A 22,689-nucleotide genomic window follows, 5' to 3' on the forward strand; every position below is an offset into this window, starting at 1 on the left:
ATCGTAAACCAGCGGGTTGCTGTTATGTCTCCCACTCACTGTAAAAAAAAAATGGGGGACACTCCTTCTCCCTCATTAGGGAGAGAAAGAACCTGTGGTTTGTCAAATGCTGGATGAAATGCGAAGTCTTTGGGGTAACTGCAAGTCTGTGTCTTTGCTATTGCCTAGCTCAACTTGTGCTCGATGGTGGTGCTGATGTTTTGCCGGTGGAGGGAGGGGTGACTGTTGCTCGCTGCCACTTACGTGTGGGAGGGGGGAGGACTTTGGGTTCTCACATTCATCTGTCGTTCATTCTTTGGGGCACTTCTGTTTTTGTGGATGTTTGTGAAGAAGAAACATTTCAGGATACATTTCTCCGACATTAAATTGGGCCTTTGAACCTTTGAACATATTGCCTTGTTCCAACAGCAGTGTTTTGCTACACAAGCAGGACAAAATTAACAATTCTGTCTTAGAGGATTGTGTCCAAGAAACAATTTTTCTTCAAAAATGGCAATGCAAGGTGAAATCCAACTAAAGTATAGACAAAAGATTTAAGATTCCCTTTGACTTCAATGGTTAACTAAGAAAGGCACAATACTGAGTAAAAGTCATGTCCCAAACAAATTATACCAATTAGCAGCAAACATGAACCTACCCAAACACAAAATTCACTTCTCAAACTACAGTCTTCTATTATTTGCCTGGCTTCAACCACGACATATCCAATGCATTCAGTTAAAGTTTGAAACTGGTTCTCATAAGCAAATGTGGTCAAATTTAACCTCAAGTTTTCAACACTGTTCTAGCTTCAGATATCAAAAATGCATTGAAAAAAAATTTAGATTTATTTTACTATAATCTGGAAGAAGTCAATACTGGTCTTTAAAGTTCTTACTATGTTCCTGGATTTTTCTGGTCAGCTGCTTTCTTCAAAGAAATGCAACTCTCCTATTTTCCACCAAACTGTTAATTTGCACTAATTGTACTCTGGTTTAAAGTTATCCAATTTCACCAACTGGCTTTTTACCTGAACTTGCCTTCCTTCTCCTTGAAACACCATTGGGTCTTTGTGAATCTTGAATACACTGAACAAAGCCTTTACAATACTGATTACATTAAAATGGAACTCTACATTTTAAATTCCTTTTCTCAAATTACAAAGAGATTAGCTTCTATTTTACTTGGCATAAAGACCAACCAAGCCAAGAAAAAGCCTAACCTGAGCACTTACCTGTGGGCACGGAAGTCTATAAAAAGTTAATCCTTGGAACAGATCATGGTTACAGGTACAATGCTTGAACAGAGAGTAAATTGACATCAATTTGCCTTTAAAATTTCCTTTTTGAACTTCTGATACCCCATTCTTTATTCAACAAAGGAAAAATTAGCTGAAGATACCAGTCTATTACAGGAATGCAATAGCCTCACTTCTGCTCAGTTTCATGGTTCTAATCTAGAGGTCTATCCATTTTTAAAAGATTTCGAAATGCATCATTCAGCATTAGAACATCTCCAGGTTATCCATTATACTGAATATGATAAAGCTGATGTTCATAAACAGTTTGATCATTATTATTGACTTCACAGCCTCAAATTGTTTCACAGCCTTTATAACTAATTACTGGTTAGTTACTAAAATATTCCTTTCAGTTATAAAACTAGTTAGTTATAAAATATCCCTATTCTACACAGCAAATCCTGTTCAAAAGGTGTACAGGAATTTGAGAACTGGTGTAGCAGTATTGTTTGTTGAAATTGCTTTGAGCAATTAGTCTCAAACACAAAAATATCTGGCAGCATTTGTCAATCATCAGGAGAATATACAAGGTGTTATGAATTTGGGGAAAACTAATACCTGCTATCTAGAGTACGTTGTTTAAAAATTGACTATATTAGTCAAAAACTTGTTTATTGCAATAGCTACATTTCATTTGCAAGCAAAATTCAAAGCTACAGACTCCAATCCATTTAAGCACAATTACTTAGAATACGACAGGGGATACAAGCACTGTAACTCTACGCCACAGAACAGGAGAGGAGCAGCCTCATCAGACCACTATGTCTGCATCAGCCATGATGCCGATCTGCCTGCTCATGGTCCTAATCTTTTATTCCCAACTCCTCAGTCCACAAGACAGCAGCAGAAATAAGCTATTCACATTTGAAAGACAGAGCACGCTGAATCAGAATTTCCTATCCCCCTCAACTCTATTCTCCTGCCTTCTCCCCACAACACTTGATGACCTTGCTAACCTATCAACCTCCACTTCAATGAATTGGCCTCCACAGCTGTCTGTGGCAATGATTTTCATAAATTCACTGGCCTCTGGCTAAAGTAGTTACCTTATAACCTTCAGTATATTTTAGAAAAGGGATTCAAACAGGTAATATTTGTCGAATAACTTCCAGCACACATTTGTAGTCTTAAAGGACCATCAGCAAAGCACCTACCTCACAGATCCTTACAGACAAGACAGCATCCATGGATAAGAACAGCTAACGTATCTAGAGCAATACACAAAAAGCTGGAAGAACTCAGGGCTGGCCAAAATCCTCCTGCTTTTCTGTTGCTCCAGATCCCAGCATCTGTGCTCGTTTCAAATTAATGTTTCTGATCTAACTAATGCAGAATTTGTCCAACAAATCTTTATTTAGTTCGCCAATATAAAAACATTGCAGTACTGAGGCAAAGCGGTAAATTGCTGCTTCATGTGGAAGGCCAATGTCTCCCCATGGTAAAAGGAAATTGTTTAAAAGACAGGTGGCATTACTTGCTGTTACACACTGTTGTTGAGAATAGGATAGAACTTTATCGTCATCATTCAAGACAACAAGACTGCAGTGCTACTCCAGGCCATGCAAAACTGACATTTACAATGTGGTATAGCTTAATTTTTAAAAAAATTCAGAATCAGGTATAACGTCACCAGCATATGTCATGAAATTTGATAACTTTGTGGCAACAGTACAATGCAATACATGATAATATATGGAAAAACTGAATTACAGTATGGATATCAAATAGTTAAATTAAGTAGTGCAAAAACAGAAATAAAAAAGTAGTGAGGTATTATTCATGATTTTAGTGTCCAGTCAGAAATGGATGACAGAAAAAGAAGCTGTTCCTGAATTGATGAGTGTGTGTCTTCAGGCTTCTGCACCTCCTTCCTGATGGTAACAGTGAGAAGAGGGCATCTCCTGGATGGCAGGGGTCAATGTTGGATGCCACCTTTTTGAAGCACCTGCTCCTTGAAAATGTCTTGGATACTGCAGCTCCTATCTGCGATGGAGTTGATCAATTTACAACTCTCTTCAGTTTACTTCATTCCTGTGCAGTTCCCCCCCGCACCAGACAGTGATGCGGCTACACAGAATGCTCTCTGTGGTACATCTGTAGAAATTTAAGTGTTTTAGCTGACATTCCAAATCTCAAACTCCTAATAAAATATAGTCACTGTCTCGCCTTCTTTATAGTAGCATCGATATGCTAGTACCAGGGTAGGTCTTCAGAAATACTCATACCCAGGAACTTGAAACTGCTCACTCTCTCCACTTCTGCTCCCCCTGTACAGATTGGTGTGTGTTCCTTCATCTTACCCTTTTTGAAGTCCATAATCAGCTCTTTGGTCTTACTGACATTTGAGTGCAAGGTTACTGCTGCAACATCATTCAACTAGCTGGTGTATCTCACTCTTGTATGCCCTCTCGCATTCCTATTTACATGCAGCAAGTTGATAGTCCTTAACACTCAAAGGCTATTGGCAAGTCAGGATGTAGCATTATTCAGCTGCACAACAACCCTCAGGAAGAAGCTGTTCTTGGCTAAGATGTTTCTGTATCTCCTACCGGATGGCAGGAGATTGAACAGAGTGTCCAGGATGGGACGGGTCTTTAATGAGGTTATGAGCGCACTGTGGTCATCGAGAGCTGTAGATTGTTTCTAGGTCCAGTAGTTCAGTCCCAACGATGTGCGGAGCTGTCCTAATCACCCATTGGGAGAGCTTTGTGATCCGTCTTGCAGCAACTAGAGTACCACACGGTCATTCCATATGTCAGAATGCTCTCCATCATACACCGATAAAATTTTTGGGGCAGATGAGCTCTCCTTAAGCACCTCAGGTAGTATATTTTGTCTTGTCCCTTGCCTACTATCGAAGGTTCTGTAGATCGACTAAGACAACTACTCAGATATTCACCCCCAAAAACTTGAAACTGAAGACCCTTTCCACTAACTATTTACGAACAGTGGTGTTTGCTCAGGACCTCTCATCTTCCTGAAGTCAATTATTATTTCTTTTGTCTTCGTGATGTGAGTGATTGGTGCAGAAACCACAGCCTATCAGATGGAGTTTCAGGATCTCCTCTCTACAGATTTGTATTGTTTGTGATTAGGCCTCCAATGTGAAAGCCACCCTGCTATATGGATCCGAAACATGGAGAATCACTAACACCAGCTGCAACAAGATCCAGACCTTTCTCAACAAATGCCTCCGGCAGATCCTCCGCCTCAAGTGGTACGACAGAGTGTCAAACCTAGACCTATGGAAGAGAGCAAACCAAGAGCCCATTGTATTCCAGATAAGGAGGAAGTGGAGATGGGTCGGCCACACCTTGAGGAAGAACCAGTCGAATGTCACTCGACAATCAGTCGAATGGAATCCACAAGGGAAGAGAAGGTCTCCCAAAGCAAACCTGGAGGCGTAGGCTTTTGGATGAACTGAAAGCCGCCGGCCAAACTTGGGAGACTGCAAAAACATCTGCTAGAGATCGCAGGAAGTGGAGGACTTTTGTTGAGGCCCTATGCTCCATAAGGAGCGAAAAGGATTAAAGATGCAAAGATTGTAAAGTGATTAGGCCAATAACAGATGTGTCATCTGCAAATTTGATCATTGAGTTTGCAGAATGAGCAGGTGTGCAGTCATAAGTGAAAGAGTAGAGAAGTGGGTTTAGTGCACTCCGCTGTGTGGCACTGGTGTTAATGGTTGGGGTGGGGGTTAATAGGCACTTGTCTAATTTCACTGCCGAGGTACAGTTAGTGAGGAAGCCCAAGATCCAATTACAGGTTGATGTGCTGAGACCTAGATTGTGAAGCTTAACAGTCAGCTTGTTCGATAGAATGGTGTTAAAGGCTGAGCTGTAATCAATGAAAACCCATCCTGACATAGGCGTCTGTGCTCCAGGTGTTTCACAACAGAGTGAAAGGCAAAAAGAAATGGCAAATTCAGTTGATCTATTTGCTTTGTAAACAAACTGGTGCTGGTCATGGGAGATAATAAGACTAGAGGAAGGTTAGCGACCATCTAGGAGTCAATGGTCTGATGTTCAGTAGTAGGATCGGAGTACAGATAGTGTCAGAACTGGTGTTCAAACTTTGAGCAGAAATCAGTTTGCCAAACAATACTGTTTTTGCAAGCACATTTGATGACACTGGAGAAACTCATTAATAAGCAGAGTACTGCAAGCTCTATAGGGGCAGAAAAACAGAGGGAGGAAATGTGGTTAAAATGTTATGTTACCCAAGTGAAAACAGGAGTCAGGAAGTAGTGGGGGGGAGAGAAAGAGGAAGACATTATCCAAAATTAGATAATGGTGGTAGGAGAGTATTAGAATCAGGTTTAATATCACCGATATACAATGTGAAATTTGTAATAGGGCAGCAGTACATTGCAATACATTGTAAAATCTATAAATCACAGCAAGTACATAAACTTAATTTAACTATTTTAATACAAGCAGTGTGAAAAGAGAAAGTAGGGAGGTAGTGTTCATGGATTCATTGTCCATTCAGAAATCAGATGGCAGAGGGGAAGAAGCTGTTTCTGAATTACTGATTATGTGCCTTGAGGCTCCTGCACCTGATGGCAGCAAAGATGTCCTGGGTGATGGGGGCCCTTAATGATGGATATTGCCTTCTTGAGGCACAACTCCTTGAAGACGTCCTGGATGCTGGGGTGGCTAGTGCTCACAAGTTCACAACTTACTGCAGCTTATTTCAAACCTGTGTACTACCCCCATACAAGACAGTGATGCAGCCAGTTAGAACATTCTCCACAATGCATCTTCACGGTACATCTATAGAAATTTGTGAGTGTCTTTAGTGACATACCAAATCTTTTCAAACTGCTAATGAAATATAGCCACTGTTGTGTCTTCTTTGTAACTGCATTGATATGTCGGGCCCAGGATAGATCCTCAGATGCTGACACCCAGGAACTAGAAATTGCTCCCCATTTCCACTGCTGATCCCTTGATGAGGATGGTGTCTTTGCTCGACTTCCCCTTCCAAAGTCCACAATCAATTCTTTGGTCTTACTGACACTGAGTGCAAGTGACACCACTCATCTGGCTGATGCATCTTGGTGGTTGAAGGTACGCCTTCTTGTCACCATCTGAAATTCTACCAACAATAGTCATGTCATCAGCAAATATAAAAATGGCATTTGAGCTGAGCCTTGCCACACAGTCACGGGTATACAGAGAGTAGAGTAGTGGGCTAAGCACACACCCAGTACTGATTATCAGTGAGGAGGAGATGTTATTTCTAATCTGCACAGACTGTGGTCTTCCCGTGAGGAAGTCGAGGGTCCAGTTGTACAGGGAAGGACAGGGGCCCAGGTTTAGGTTTTTTTAAAAATCAGTACCGTAGGAAAGATTGTGCTAAACGCTGAGCTGTAGTCAATAAACAGCAGACTGATGCAAGTATTAGTATTGTCCAGGTGATCCAAGGTCATGCGAAGTGCCAATGAGATCTCATCCACTGTAGACCTATTGTGATAGGCAAATTGCAGTGGGTCCATGTCCTTGCTTAGGCCACACACAGGAGTTGATTCTAGCCATAACCAACTTCTCAAAGTACTAATCACCATAGATGTGATACTGGACAATAGTCACTAAGGCAGCTCACACTACTTTTCTTAGGCACTGGTGTGATTGTTGACCTTTTGAAGCAAGTGGAAACTTCTGACTGTATCAATGAGAGATTCAAAACGTCTTTGAACACACCTGCCAGTTAGTTGACAGGTTTCTAGAGCCAAATTCAGGTACTTCATTAAGGCCAGTCACCTTGCGGGGTTCACACTCTTGAAAGATGTTCTGACAACAGCCTCAGAGATGGATTAGTGTCACCAGATGCCACAGGTACTCATAGCTGTAGTTTTATTCTCCCTTTGAAAGCGCGAATAAAAGATGTTAAGCTCATCTGTGAGTGAAGCATCACTGCTATCATGATAGGTTTCAGCACGTAGGAAGTAATGGCCTGCAAGCCCTGTCAGAGTTGATGTGCATCCGATTCCACCTCTAACCTCAATCGAAATTGTTCTTTTGCTTAAGTCGTATTTGGCCTTCTTGTATAGTCCTAGATCTCAGTTTGATCTAGCTCTCAGCAGACTATGAATCTCCTAGTTTGTCCATGACTTTTGACTCAGCTATGTACGGCATGATCTCAAAGGCACACACTTATCTACACAGGTTTTAACGAAGTCAACAGTGGTGTATTCATTTAGACTCGAGAATGAGTCCCTGAATACTGTCCAGTCCACTGACTCAAAGCAGTCCTGTTAAGTGGTCCTCCACCTCCCTTGTCCATACCTTTCCCTGTCCTCTCTACTGGTGATATGGCCTTCAGTCTCTGCCTATACACAGAGGCAAAGTACAGCCAGGTGATCAGACTTTCTGAAGTGTGGGTGTGGAGTAAGTGTTCTTGATGATGGTGGTCCAGTGTGTTGGCTCTTCTGATTCCACAAGTGAATACGTTGAATATAATTATTTAGGGACTTTTTCCCAAGCTGGCCTGGTCAAAAACCCCAAAATGATGGGAAGGGTATCAGGATGCACTGTTCCATTCCTGACAGGCGTAGTTACTCTACCCTATTTGGCACAGCCCTGAGGCGGAATATATACCGCTACCAAGATGATGGCTGAAAAATCCGACGGCAAATAAAATGGAGAACACTTGATCACTAGATGTGCTAGGTCAGGTGATTAGGACAGAACTGCCACGTTTGTGCATTATGAAGAATTAACATGAAGCATATTCCACCTTCTCTGCCTTTGAAAGACTTAGTAGTCCTATCTTGGTGGTGAATTGTGAAGCCAGTGAGCTGCATCCAGAATGGTGACGTTAGCTAAGACTCCATGAAACAAAAATCAACAGTACCTGAGTTCCCTTTGGTACAGCAATTTTGCTCTGAGTTCTTTGATTTTATTTTCCCAGAGACTGTAAGTTTGCCAGCAACACACACAAAATATGCTGAAGGAATTCAGCAGGCCAGGTAGCATCTATAGTAAAAAGTACAATTGATGGAGAGAGAAGTACCAGGTGATAGGTGAAACATGGAGGGGGAGGGATGAAGTAGAGAGCGGGGAAGTTGACTGGTGAGATGAGGAGAGAGAGGCAAAAGGGGAGGAGAAGTGGCGAAGGGGGTAGGAGGTAGGGGTTGGGGGGCATTACCAGAAATTTGAGAAATCGATGTTCATGCCATCAGGTTGGAGGCTACCCAAACGGAATACCAGGTGTTGTTCCTTCAACCTGAATGTAGCCTCATCACAACAGTGGAGGAGGCCATGGATGGACATATCGGTATGGGAATGGGAAGTGGAATTAAAATGGGTGGGCACTGGGAGATCCTGCTACTTCTGGCGGACGGAGCGTAGATGCTCGACGAAGCTTTTTCCCAATCTAAGTTGGGTCTCACCAATGTACTGGAGGCCACACCAACAGCATCGAACACAGTAAATGACCTCAGAGTCACAGGTGAAGTGTCCCTTAACCTGGAAGGGCCGTTTAGGGCCCTGGATGGTAGTGAGGGAGGTGGTGGAGGGGCAGGTGTAGCACTTGTTCCGCTTGCAAGGATAATTGCCTGGAGGGAGATCAGTGGGGAGGGATGAATGGATAAAGCAGTTGCATAGGAAGCAATCCCTAGAGAAAGCAGAAAGTTGGGGGTGAGGGAGGGAAAGATGTGCTTGGTGGTGCGATCCCGTCAGAGGTGGTGGAGGTTAGAGAAACCCTATCCCTGGTAAGGTGGCAGGAGGATGGGGTAAGAGCAGATGTGCGTGAAATGGAAGAGATATGGTTGAGTGCAGCATTGATGGAAGTGGAAGTCAGAACCCTCTTCTCCTTAAACAAATTTTTAATCCTGCATGGCTGTCTCAGGAGAACAGAACGTGTGATCAGAGACATGAGATTCATCAACTTTGTAGCAATAGATTTTTTTTAAATGATGCTGCTTAATGGACATTTCATGCTGTAGCTGTGGATTTCAAGTCATAGCAGTCCAAAATGGGAAAAATTGAAGAATTCCATCACACTGTTCGCATGAGTCACCACTTTAATGGCGCCACCCTAAGTACAAAAAAAGCCAGTGGAGGTTGATTTTCTAGACTGGAGGCTCATGACCGGGCTTCACTGTTGGTTACCCATTTATTGATTTGGACAAGAGTAGGTGGCATGGTTATTAAGTTTGCAGTTGGCATCTACCTCAAACTCTCATGGCTCTCACTTTAAATCCTGGCTCATATTAAGTGGGAGTCCAGTCAAAACAATCAAATCATTCTCTTGCAACCTGTTTACTGATAGGCCATTGAACCCATAGCCCTCCTCCCCAATTCACCTACAGCCCACCAACAACGGAGGAAATCGAATAGCCATCCAACCTGCAATCCATGTCATCTATGCTGTGACACATCCCACATGGTTACAAAGACCATACAAACTCCACATAGACCATACTTTGTATTGAAAACAGGTCACTCAAGCAGTTCTACTAAGCAGGAAATAAGCTAATACACAAGTATTCAACTTCATGCCTACCCTGTCCAAATGTAGAGAAATAAAATGCAGTTGTGCTCTGTAATTTATTCAATTAATGCCAGCACAGTCCATTTTAATATATTTACAGCAAAAACTATTGATGCATTAGTTTTGGTAATAACTTCATTTCCTTAATTACAATGGTAATTTTGTCAGGTGTCTTGACTATTAAGAATCAGTAGACTCCACCCTATCATGCCATTTACACTTTTTCATTTGAGAATAGCTTTTACAAAATGATTTTCAGATAGAGAAGAGCTAGAAAAAGCTTATTTCAACTTACTCCAGAGGCCTTGCGGCAGAGGTAAATAGCCTTGTTCTAGTATTGGAGTTACATGTGGCATGATATTTGAGGAAGTGATGCAATTACAAAGCATATCAGCTAGTAAACATCCTTAGCAGGATTTTCCAAACTGATTCAAATTAGAAAAAAAACATTACCAATGAAGTCAGTCTTTTAAACAAGAAAGACTATTTATGTGTTGTAGCTACATTCATTTGCTTGAATAAAAAAAAAGCTAAAAATATTCAGAGGTCATTTACATGAAGAACTAGCACAGGGGTCAGGGACTCAAGATCTCAAATCACTGGGGCCCTTCTGGGGTAGAAACAACCTGTGCAAGATGATGGGAACGCATTTGAACTAGAAGGGGACCAATATCCTAGCAGGGAAATTTGCTTTTGCCACAAGGGGAGGAATTAAACTTGATTGGCAGGGGAAGAGGCTTGAGACAGCAAAGTCAGTGAGCAGACAAGGGTACATACAACTACTGCTTTATACTGCATCTATTCCAATGCACATAAATTCAACAGGTAAAGTGAATAATCTGAGGGTGTATGCTGCCTGCGTGATAATGCGGCCATAACAAAAACTTGACTGAGAGAAGGGCAGGACTGGCAGCTCAATGTTCCGGGCTACCAAATCTATTAAGCAGGACAAAGGAGTGTAGGAAGGGACAGGGTGTTGCTTTTTTTAATAAAAGAGGATGTAACAATAGTGCTTAAAATGATATTCTTGAAGGAAACAGGACAGTCACCTTGGTAGGGTTATAATTTCACCCCCTCCGACCGATAGTCAGCAGGAACTTTAGGAGAACGCGAGGAGAAATTCCACCAAGTCATGAGAATAATAAGTTACTCCTATGAGGAGATTAATTTTCCTGATATTGATTAGCTCACTCAAGTGCAAAGGACCTGATGGGGCAGAATTTGCATGGTGCTCAAGTCTGTTCCTTCATGCATCATATAGAGCAGGGGTCCATGGACCCCCTTGGTTAATGGATGGGTTTGTGGCATAAAAAAATTTAGGAACCCCTGATATAGAGGAACCTACTCAGGTAGCAGCAATATGGGACCTTCTCAGTTGGAATGAAGTAAGCTAAGTAACCAAAGTGGCATTTAGGGAACACTTCAAGTCCAGTGACCACAACTCCAAGATTATGACAGTTCTTAAGGGCGTTCGGCAGGATTTAGCTAGGGTTGAATGGGTGACTATTTAAAGGCGAAGGAATAGTAGGTCAGTGCTTTTAAGAGGGTCACAATAAGAGTCTGGGGGCAGCATGTTCTTGTTAGAGTGAAGAGTACTGATGGCTGATGAGAGGTAGAGGCCTGGTCAAGAGAAAGAAGGAAATGTGTTTTTTTGGTAGCTGGGTACAAGGGCATCCCCCAAAATAAGTTAAGAGCAGGTAAGAGGAAAATCAGGAGGGCAAAAAGAGGGTATGAGATGTATCTGACAAGCAGGGGTAAAGATAATCCTAAGAAGTTCTTCAGTTATATTAACAGTAACAGGGTGACTAGATCTAGTGTGCAGTTACAGTACCTGTTTAATGTTTATTTTGCCTTAGTGAGATCTCAAAGGAAGATGTAATTGTAGCCTTGTAGAGTATTAAGGTGGGTAAATCCCCAGGGCCTGACCAAGTGTACCCCGGACTTTATGGGGAAAAGAACTGTGGAGGCCCCTGTAGAGATATTAGTTTCATCCTTAGCCAAAGTTCCAGAGCGTCCACCTTCCCTGAACACCCTAACTCTCCCCTGGTGCCACCAACTCTCTTCCCCTCCCCTCTGATTCCAGCTCTAATTCTTGCTGAGTCTTCACCATTCCCTTTGGCCTTCCCCTCTGAGGCAGAATATTTTGTCCTCTGCAAGGGCCTTGCCTTTGCCCCCTTCAACTGAACCTCAGCGAGTTCTGTGCTCACTAAGATGCCAAGTTCTTCTTTCGATGCCTGTCTCTGAGCCCACTTCTTTGGCAAGAACTTCACACCCTGATGACCCCCTTCTCCTGTCTCCAAGCTGCCTCCTCTTCTTGGACATCCTGCCTGCTCTGGATCTTTTCATCTTGAATTGCCGAGGAGACATCCATCAGCTCGACTTCAGTACTCCTCTCTCCTTCTCAAACTTTACTCCCTCTGAATGCACGACCCTCCACTCTCTCTGCACCAATACAAACCTTACTATCAAACTCACAGACAAAATGGGTGCTATTGTAATGTGGTGGACTGACCTTTAATTTGCTGAGGCCAGGCGGCAACTGTCGGGAAGAGGCTTTCCCTTTTCAGGACAGAGATATCCCCTTTCTTCAAAGAACAAAGTTTCCCTTTCTCCAGCACTGATGCTGCCCTTACCTGCATCTCCTCCATTTCCTGAACATCTTCATGCTACCTTATCAGTGATAAGAGTTCCTCTTGTCCTTACCTACCACTCATAAGTCTCTGAATCCAACACAACATTCTCCACAACTTCTGCCATCTCCAAGGGAATACTACCACCAAACACCTCTTTACCTCTCCCCAGCCCCCTGCCCCCACTTTCTACAGGGATTGCTCCCTCTGTGATTCCCTTGTCCTTTTGTCCGTCCCCATTAATCTGCCTCCCAGCAAGCAGCCGAAGTGCTACACCTGCCCATTCACACCCTCCCTCACCTCCATTCAGGGCCTCAAACGGTCATTCCAGATGAGGCAATGCTTCACCTGCTAATTTGCTGGGGTTGTCCATTGTGTCCAGTACTCCTAATGAGGTCTCTTCTACATTGGTGAGATCCATCATACATTTGGGAACCACTTTGTTGAACACCCCTGCTCCATCCACTAAAAGCGGAACTTCACAGTTGCCAAATATTTTAATTCCATTTCCCATTCCTTCATGTCGGTCCATGGCTTCCTCTGTTACCACAATGAGGCCACCCTCAGGGTGGAGGCACAACACCTAATATTCTGTCTGGATAGCCTCCAACCTGATGGCAGGAATATCTATTTATCCTTCTAGTAAAAAATTCCCTCTTTCCCCTCTATTCCCCACTCTGGCCTTTACCTCTTCTCACCTGCCCATCACCTCCCACTGGGTCCTCTCCTCCTTCCCTCTCCTCCTATGGTCCACTCTCCTCTCATAGAAATATAGAGAATAAGTGCAGGAGTAGGCCATTCGGCCCTTCGAGCCTGCACCGCCATTCAGTATGATCATGGCTGATCATCCAACTCAAAACCCTGTACCTGCTTTCTCTCCATACCCCCCGATCCCTTTAGCCACAAGGGCCATATCTAACTTCCTCTTAAATATAGCCAATGAACTGGCCTCAACTGCTTCCTGTGGCAGAGAATTCTACAGATTCACCACTCTCTGTGTGAAGAAGTTTTTCCTCATCTCAGTCCTAAAAGGCTTCCCCCTTATCCTTAAACTGTGACCCCTCGTTCTGGACTTCCCCAACATCGGATACAATCTTCCTGCATCTAGCCTGTCCAATCCCTTTAGAATTTTATAGGTTTCAATAAGATCCCCCCTCAATCTTCTAAATTCCAGTGAGTATAAACCTAGTCGATCCAGTCTTTCTTCATATGAAAGTCCTGCTATCCCAGGAATCAATCTGGTGAACCTTCTCTGTACTCCCTCTATGGCAAGAATGTCTTTCCTCAGATTAGGGGACCAAAACTGCACACAATACTCTAGGTGCAGTCTCACCAAGGCCTTGTACAACTGCAGTAGAACCTCCCTGCTCCTGTACTCAAATCCTTTTGCTATGAATGCCAACATACCATTTACCGTTTTCACCGCCTGCTGTACCTGCATGCCCACCTTCAATGACTGGTGTACAATGACACCCAGGTCTCGTTGCACCTCCCCTTTTCGTAATCGGCCACCATTCAGATAATAAACTATTTTCCTGTACTTGCAACCAAAGTAGATAGCCTCACATTTATCCACATTAAATTGCATCTGCCATGAATTTGCCCACTCACCTAAACTATCCAAATCACCCTGCATCCTCTTAGCATCCTCCTCACAGCTAACACCGCCGCCCAGCTTCGTGTCATCCGCAAACTTGGAGATGCTGCATTTAATTCCCTCGTCTAAATCATTAATATATATTGTAAACAACTGGGGTCCCAGCACTGAGCCTTGCGGTACCCCACTAGTCACTGCCTGCCATTCTGAAAAGCTCCCGTTTACTCCCACTCTTTACTTCCTGTCTGCCAACCAATTCTCTATCCACATCAATACCATACCCCCAATACCGTGTGCTTTAAGTGTGCACACTAATCTCCTGTGTGGGAACTTGTCAAAAGCCTTTTGAAAATCTAAATATACCACATCCACTGGCTCTCCCCTATCCACTCTACTAGTTACATCTTCAAAAAATTCTATAAGATTCGTCAGACATGATTTTCCTTTCACAAATCCATGCTGACTTTGTCCAATGATTTCACCTCTTTTCAAATGTGCTGTTATCACATCTTTGATAACCGACTCTAGCATTTTCCCCACCACCGATGTCAGACTAACCGGTCTATAATTCCCCGGTTTCTCTCTCCCTCCTTTTTTAAAAAGTGGGGTTACATTAGCCACCCTCCAGTCCTCAGGAACTAATCCAGAATCTAAGGAGTTTTGAAAAATTATCACTAATGCATCCACTATTTCTTGGGCTACTTCCTTAAGCACTCTGGGATGCAGACCATTTGGCCCTGGGGATTTATCTGCCTTTAATCCCTTCAATTTACCTAACACCACATCCCTACTAACATGTATTCCCTCAGTTCCTCCATCTCACTAGACCCTCGGTCCCTTACTATTTCCGGAAGATTATTTATCAGATCAAATCAGATTCCTTCTCCTCCAGCCCTTTACTATTCCTACCCACCTGGCTTCACCCATTACCTTCTAGCTATCCTTCTTGCTCTTCCCCCCACCTTTTTATTCTGGCATTTTTCCCCTTCCCTTCCAGTCCTGAAGGGTCTTGACCTGAAATGTCAACTGCTTATTCATTTCCATAGATGCTACCTGATCAGCATTTTGTGTATGTGTTGCTCAAAGTTCCAGACGACTTGAAGATGGCTAATGTTGTTCCATTGTTCAAGTCGGCTAGCAAGGACAGGCCAGCAAACTACAGAGAGGCAAGCCAGAGTTCGGTTGTAGAGAAATTACTGGACGGAATTCTGAGGGACAAGATCTACCATCACATGGACAGTCAAACCCTGATCAGGAATAAATCAGTATGGTTTCGTGTGCTAGATCATATCTGGTTGATGTTTTTTTTGAAGAAGAACAGCCAAGGGGATAGATGCAGATAGGGCAGAAATATGGATTTTCCCGAGGCCTTTGACAAAGACCTGCATGGCAGTCTGATCTGCAAGATCAGGTTTCATGGGATTCAGAAGGAAGGTAGTGAGCTGGATTCATTATTGACTTGAGAGGAGGCAGGGCATTGCCAAAGGAGGTTGTCAAAGTAGGCACAACTGCAATAATTAGGAGGCATTTGGATAGGTACATAGAGGAGAATGGCTTTGAGAGTTATGGGCTGAAAATGGACAACTGGGACCGGCAGGCAATGTTCCTTCTACTTTGTAATGGCCAGTATGTGCAAAAATTTTGTGCTGTGCAACAATGTGTGTGCATTGAATAATTTCTTCAATAATAAAACAGTGTAAATAAGCCAGTTCTTAAAAAAAATCTGCAAAACAAATAATCACAAACTCCACGTTATCACTGTTCACATCAGAAACTAGAAAAGGAAACTTGATTGTGTATGATCATGAAACAACAACCTTTTGTGCTGTTTAAATTCCTTTATGCACTAGTAGCAAGTTGTGCAGGTTGGGACATTGCTAGCAGGGAGGACGCTGAGCTCAGCATGAACCAGTTGGACTAAAGGGCCTATTTCTGTGCTGTAGTACTCCATGAAAGAACTAACGCTTTAATTTAGAGACCCTCAGTGAGAACTGGTTCAATAGCTTGGTTTCTTCTCTCACAGATGCGAGCTGAGTATTTCCAGCATTTTCTGCTTTTATTTCAAATTTCTGGCATTTAGTTCCACTCTCCTCTCCCTCCACAAATTTCCCCTTCCCCTCCCCCCTCCCCACCACCACAAAAGTTCCTCATTTGCTTCTTTGGTTACAGGCATTATACAAAATACTGAGAACATTCAGGTGAGGCAGCATCTGGGGAGCAAGAGATCGCGAAGGAGCAAAAACCCCGATAACCATTATCCAGTCATCAACGGAAAAGGCATGCTACTATTGGACTGTTAGAAGACTTATAGCACATAGTTTATAGTAGTAAATCACGACAGTCAAGAGACAGTACAGATGGTGCAAGTAGAGAAAATACAGAAAATCTACACTCAAGATACAATAAAACATTGATCCAACCATATTTGAATAAAAGGGAATGTAAAGTCTTAGAGTTAACAGAAAGTTGAATAAAGCAATTGCATTAAAAGCTACTTAATAAACATTTAAAATGTTGGGCAAGATAACCAAGGAAGGAGTGCAAGGCTGAAAGCAACTGGATCCTGATTGATACTGAGATGACTTACAAAGGCTGATAAAAAGCAACACACACAAAATGCTGGAGGACTTCTGCAGGCCAGGCAGCATCTATGAAAAAGAGTAAATAGTCGATGTTTCCGGCTGAGGCCCTTCATCGGGACTGAATTTCCAGCATCTGCAGATTTTCTCTTGTTAAGGATGATAAAAAGGCATTTCTCCTGAAATCGCCTTGATGCACCATCAATAACTCTGAGACGTGGGTTAAGGTAGGCTTTTATTGGCTGGAAGAAAGAACAAGCAGCAAGTGACCACCACACAACATCCTGGAGACTGAGGAAGGGGCTGTGCCTCCAATCGCCTTTCTACCGGGGTCAGTGGGAGGAGCCACAGTCTGTGGGAGGAGCCACAGGAGCAGTCAGCGGGGGGGGGGGGGGGGGGGGGGGCGTGTCCAGACAGGTGTATGTAGTTCACCACATGCCTACAAGTATGGAAGCCTTGAATCCACATTTATAAGCATGCTATGAAATTTTAAACCATGATTCAAATTGATGCCAATTCAACACTGATTTATGTATTATCCAAATTTTAATGCACCGAGTACATACTAGCCATCATAGGGCAAGTTTGCAGGATGCAAAACAGCCAGAAGAAAAATGTTTAACACAGATAATAACCATCAAACAGGAAGGGTGATAAAGTTTAATTCAGCCAGCAGGAATAAATGGATAACGTTTGTTGTAGAGTAGAACAAACTTTGGTAGGTTCAAACTAGATTTCTGTTTTTGCGATTTCATTTCAACACTAATTAAAATTCTTAAATGAAGTAATGCATTATATCTCACCCAAGCTATCAGAGCTCCAAATCTTATCTACTTACATTCCAGCTAGAATAATTTTTAAATACTTCACTTCACTGCAGCTTCACAGGGTAGGAGAAATCTCTGTTTGAATTATTTCCTCCTTATGGAATCATGGATGGTTAATTAGTTGAGGACTCAATGCCTTTCTATTTACAAAAAGGCACAAGAATGCCATTTTTATTTTTAATACTCAAAGCAGTTTTAAAATATTCTGTAAACCCTAAATAAAAAAGCAAAGAATTTGCTGACACTTTTGTCAATTGTTGACTCATTTTATTTAACACAATTCCTGTCAAGAACGTGGCTTACAGATATGTACAAAGTTGTGATCTTGCCAAATATATTCAACAATTTAAATATTTCATGCAAATGAAATAACTCCTACCAAAAATATTACCAGCTTAATTTTAGATTCCAATTACCCATAATTAACACTGAAGGGAATATATGGAATGAAAGAAAAGCAAGATAACTTTCATTTCCTTACAATAGAGACAACCATTTGGCACAGCAAGCCTATGCTGGCTCTCCAGCCAATCCCATTATCCTTAGTAACCTTTGCACACACACACGTCACCCATAATCTACCCAAGTGCATTTGAAAAGCACAAGCCTATGGGTGGGCAGAATAGCAGAGCACCCAGACGAAACCCAGATGATCATAGATGAAGTGCGTAAACTCCACTGGAGGTCAGGCTCAAATCGGGTTCTGTGTTTAGTGATCGATGCACACTGCCTTCTACTTCACATGCTGTCCCTTCCAAACAAACAGTTCCAGAGTGATCTGAATAGCCCACCCCGGCTTGATATACAGTACTTTTCTATTGCCTTAAAGACCTTATTCTGAGGCACAGAATATTCAGTTTTTCCGGGTAACAAGCTTTGACATTGCTTCTATTGATTGCAAATTTATACAGAAAGTGTTTATCATTGCTTCATTTCCATCCCCTGATAATGTTATTTATTTGCCTTTTCAAACCCACTACTGTACTTCATGACCTAGATCTCCCTGTGGTTACCCAATGAAAGGAGCCATCAGTAGAAGGTTCCGGTCTCGCAAGTCTTTCAAAAGTAGTATTTCCATACATTCTACAGTTAATTGAGTCATTCAAATTAAATTCCACTCAGCAATGGAACGCAAAACAAGTGAAAGAACTACCCAAGTACTCAAGTCTAAAGCATCCAAAAGTACAGATCAATTTTTAAACATTCAGAAGGATTAAAAATTAAAACAATTATGCAGACTAAAACAAATCGGTTCCAAAACTATTGTACATGCATTGCCTGTTCCTGTATACCCTCACAAGCTGTGACCTACCCAACTTCTACAGCAGTTAATCCAGTGTTCAGCCATTTCTCCACAGATACTGCCCCATTTCTTCTGGCATTTTGTTTTAAATCCCCTCACATTCTGTTTCAGCAACAGTTAGCTGCGAACACACGCCACGTACAATCTGTACTGTTCTAACAAATTACATTTAGACCACAAAAGCTAAGACGGGCGTTAATTTGCAACAATTTCTCTCAGAAATGTTCTGATGGTGGTTTAAAGATGGAACACGAATAAATAGAATAAAGGAATAAATGAATAAAATAAAGGAAACTATGGAATATCTTGCTACCTGTGTGCTTTAGAACTACTGGTACAAGCAACGCATTCATCTCAACTTTAAGTCACCGTTTTATCAGAAGTTCTCAACTGAGCTCTTAATGCCTGTAACTCAGTTTTTGTCTGCGTTAAACTTCCAAATAGGAATTAATAATAAACATTACTAAACCGAATGCGATACCCTCCTGATGTGGTTTTCTCAACATCCTCCATTACCATTTCAGAGAGATTCAACTAGGACGTAAGCGAAGAGAATTTCCACGTTCTTTAAGATGTACGCAAAAAGCCAGGCTTCAACAGCAAAATAAAATTACATCTCAAGCACGCGCTCAAAGTAAACTATTCAAAAGTAAATTCTTGAATGGTCACACCTAATAGCACACTCCGTAATGTCTACAATTGTCGGCATCCCCAACTCTGACCTCCTGTCTCAAGGAAATACACAACATTCCTGTTCTTGGACTGGAAACAGGAGTTGTTCCAACTTCCCGTATTCCACCGCCCCTCTGTCTTCCTCTTCACACTCCGACCGGGGTGTGGGGGGGAGTTTTTGCACACCAAAGTGCACCCCTCTACCTTCAATATTTCGGTTAAGTAAAAGATACCGGCTGACAGCGTTAGCCCAGTAACCTTGCTGAAATATCTCACTCTACAGCGGGGGCCAGATCATTTGGGAAGGGAAGCAATCCTCTTCCCGAGGTTTAGCCACGCACAGTGATCCCCTTCTCCGTGACCCAGAACGAGACGGAAACAGCCGACAGCCATGGATCCTCCACAGAAGGGCAGAATAGAGACCGCGCTGATGGTCGAGTTGGATGACACACATTCCTCCCTCCACCCTCGTCCAGCTGGACGGCCCGGCGAGTACTGCACTCCCCTCCCCAGTGCGGCTCACCTTTATCCGGACCTCGTAGGTCGTGTAGCGCTGCCTGCCGACCCCGACCGTCTGCGGGGTGCCCACGTCAATCTCCAGGAAGTTGCTGGGCGGCCCGTAGGCATCGTTGAGGTTCTGGGGCTTGGCCAACAATCGCCTGGTGTCGGGCACGGCCTCGGCCATCTTGTTCCCTTTCTCTCGCTCACTGACGGACCTGGTGACGTTTCTTTTCACCAGCCGTCAGCTGCCTTTCAAATGACGACCAAGCGGGGGCGGGTACGGGCCGCCGAGGATTGCGGGAAATGTAGTTCACTTTTGCCACTGGAAAGCGGCGTGCCCGATGACAAGAATGAATTGAACTACATTTTCCAGAGTGCCACGCGGTCATTGTTCGTCACTCCCTACTGCCCTTCCCCACCCCGCCTCTCTTAAACCAGTTGACGTACATTCCAGCTGCGAATAAACTTCCCTGGGCGAGGACGACGGTGGCTTTTCAATCATTTTGCATGCAGGGAAGTTGCGTGGAAAACATTTCATGACACACATTGGATTTCGTTGACAATGCTAATCTTAGTTTTGAAGAACGTTCAGCGTCCACTTCATTAGGTAGACATAGTCAAGAGGTCCAGTTGTTGTTCAGAATGGGGAAGGAATATGATCTAAGTGACTTTGACCTAGGAATGATTGTTGGTGCCAGGCAGGGTGGTTTGAGTATCTCAGAAACTGCTGATCTCCTGGGATTTCAATGCACAACAGACGCTCGAGTTTACAAAGAATGGTGAAAAAAAATCCAGTGAGCAGCAGTTCTGTGGGCGAAAACGCCTTGTTGATGAGCTGGTTCAAGCTGACAGGAAGGTGACAGTAACTCAAACAACGTTGCATTCCAACAGTGCTGTGCAGAAGAGCATCTCTGAACACACAACACATCGAATCTTGAAGTGGATGTGCTACAACAGCAGAAGACCTCACGGGGTTCCACTCCTGTACCTAATAAAGTGGCCATTGAGTGTATGCCCTTTATTATGGACACACAGAACTGCAGATGCTGGAGATCTGGAGCAACACATACAAAGTGCTGGAGGAGCTTAGCATGTCAGGCAGCAACCATGCAGGGAAATAAACAGCTGATGTACTGGGCCGAGACCCCGTCGACTGTCGTTCATTATAGAACTGGTTTGTAATCTGTGCAACCTTTATTTGTAAATCAGTGACATTCCTAACCATTGACAACTTCTTAAACATTCAAAGAATCATAAAATGTTATTATTAGATCACTGCTCAAAGGAAATCAAAGCAACTCTGACTGGATTCACACTAAGGAACAAGAAAGATGGTTGTGATCGTTAAATATAAAATACTCAATCCAGGTCATAAGAATAATTTTTGGAGTGTAGCGCTGCTTTCTGACTGATCTGTTATAAAGTTATGTGGGAGCTTTTTCTGGTCTGTAAAATATTCAGATATCACTGGTATACAGCATGTCGTGAAACTTGTTTTGTGGCAGCAGTACATTGGAATACATAATAAGATGAAATATACGTAACAATTAAATAAGTAGTGCAAAATGAGAACAAAAAAAAATTAAATTGTGAGGTGGTGCACATGGGTTCATTGTTCATTCAGAAATCTGATGGCAGAGGGAAAGGGGCTGTTCCTGAAACATTAAGGGTGTGTTTTCAGGCTCCTGTACCTCCTCCCTGATGATAGCAATGAGAAGAGAGCATGTTCTGGGTGACGGGAGTCCTTAAGGATGGATGCCACCGTTTTGAAGCATTGCCTTTTGAAGATGTCTTTGATGCTGGAGAGGCTAGTGCCCAGGAGCTGGCTGAGTTTACAACTTTCTGCAGCTTTTTCCGATCCTGTGCAGTGGCCCCTCCATACTAGACGGTGATGCAACCAGTTAGAAAGCTCTCCATGGTATATCAGTCCATTTCATCAATGCATTTGCCATGCCTTTGTATTCATGTAGCTGGTTGACCATGTGCTTGCATGTAACAAGACGAATATTCAACCAGACCTTTGGTTACAGGAGAAGATCAGAAGCTGAATGATCTCTTCTTGACTCCCCAAAGCTTTCAGTGATGCAAAGCACAGTCAAAAGTTCAATGACTGGTTAAGTGAAAGTCTCAACAACACAAGAACCTTCGACACTCTTCCCCCCAAAATATCCACATCAAGCAAACCTGTGCACCTTGACTGCAGTGTATACTGTCTACAACATACACTTTAATTATTTGTCTAGACTACTCCAACAGCACTTCCTAAACCTGTACCTCAAACACCAAAAGAAAAGGAATTGGCATCCCTGGTAAATTCATGATGCTCATTTACATATTGCCTTTGTTACAGTATGCATAAATATTTTACTATTTACAGTTTACCTGCTTGCTTTATATGTGGACTTTAATGAGGAAACACTACTGAAACTATGTGTAGCCCAGGATAAATTCTGCACCTTAGAGACTGATTTCATTTCCCTTTCTGATTTCTTGCTCAAGGTCAGCCTAGTGGTATATATTTAGCATTTATTTATTGAGATATAGGCCTTTCCGGAATAGGCCATGCCACCCAGCAATCACCCGATTTAATCTTAGCCTAATCATGGGACAATTTCCAATGACCAATTAACCTACCAACCAGTACATCTTTGGACTGTTGGAGGAAACTGGAGCACCCAGAGGAAACCCACATGGTCACGGACAGAACGTTCAAACTCCCCACAGGCACCAGCGGGAATTGAACCTGTGTCGCCTGTACTGTAAAGTGTTGTGCTAACCACTACGCCACCGTGCCACCCTTTA

At 42.9% G+C, this 22,689-nt stretch overlaps 1 protein-coding gene across 1 annotated transcript in view; it reads right to left on the reverse strand.

The window, feature by feature from the left end:
* Positions 1 to 20,124, reverse strand: part of snx3 (sorting nexin 3) — a 33,585-nt gene extending 13,461 nt beyond the window's left edge. The window contains exon 1 of the mRNA XM_073055879.1: positions 19,910 to 20,124. Within this exon, the coding sequence (XP_072911980.1) occupies positions 19,910 to 20,071 (162 nt within the window). The 5' untranslated portion in view covers positions 20,072 to 20,124. The remainder of the gene's footprint in view (positions 1 to 19,909) is intronic.
* Positions 20,125 to 22,689: the final 2,565 nt, after the last annotated feature.

This window comes from Hemitrygon akajei, chromosome 9, assembly GCF_048418815.1.
Source record: "Hemitrygon akajei chromosome 9, sHemAka1.3, whole genome shotgun sequence".
In the NCBI taxonomy this organism is placed as follows: Eukaryota; Metazoa; Chordata; class Chondrichthyes; order Myliobatiformes; family Dasyatidae; genus Hemitrygon; species Hemitrygon akajei.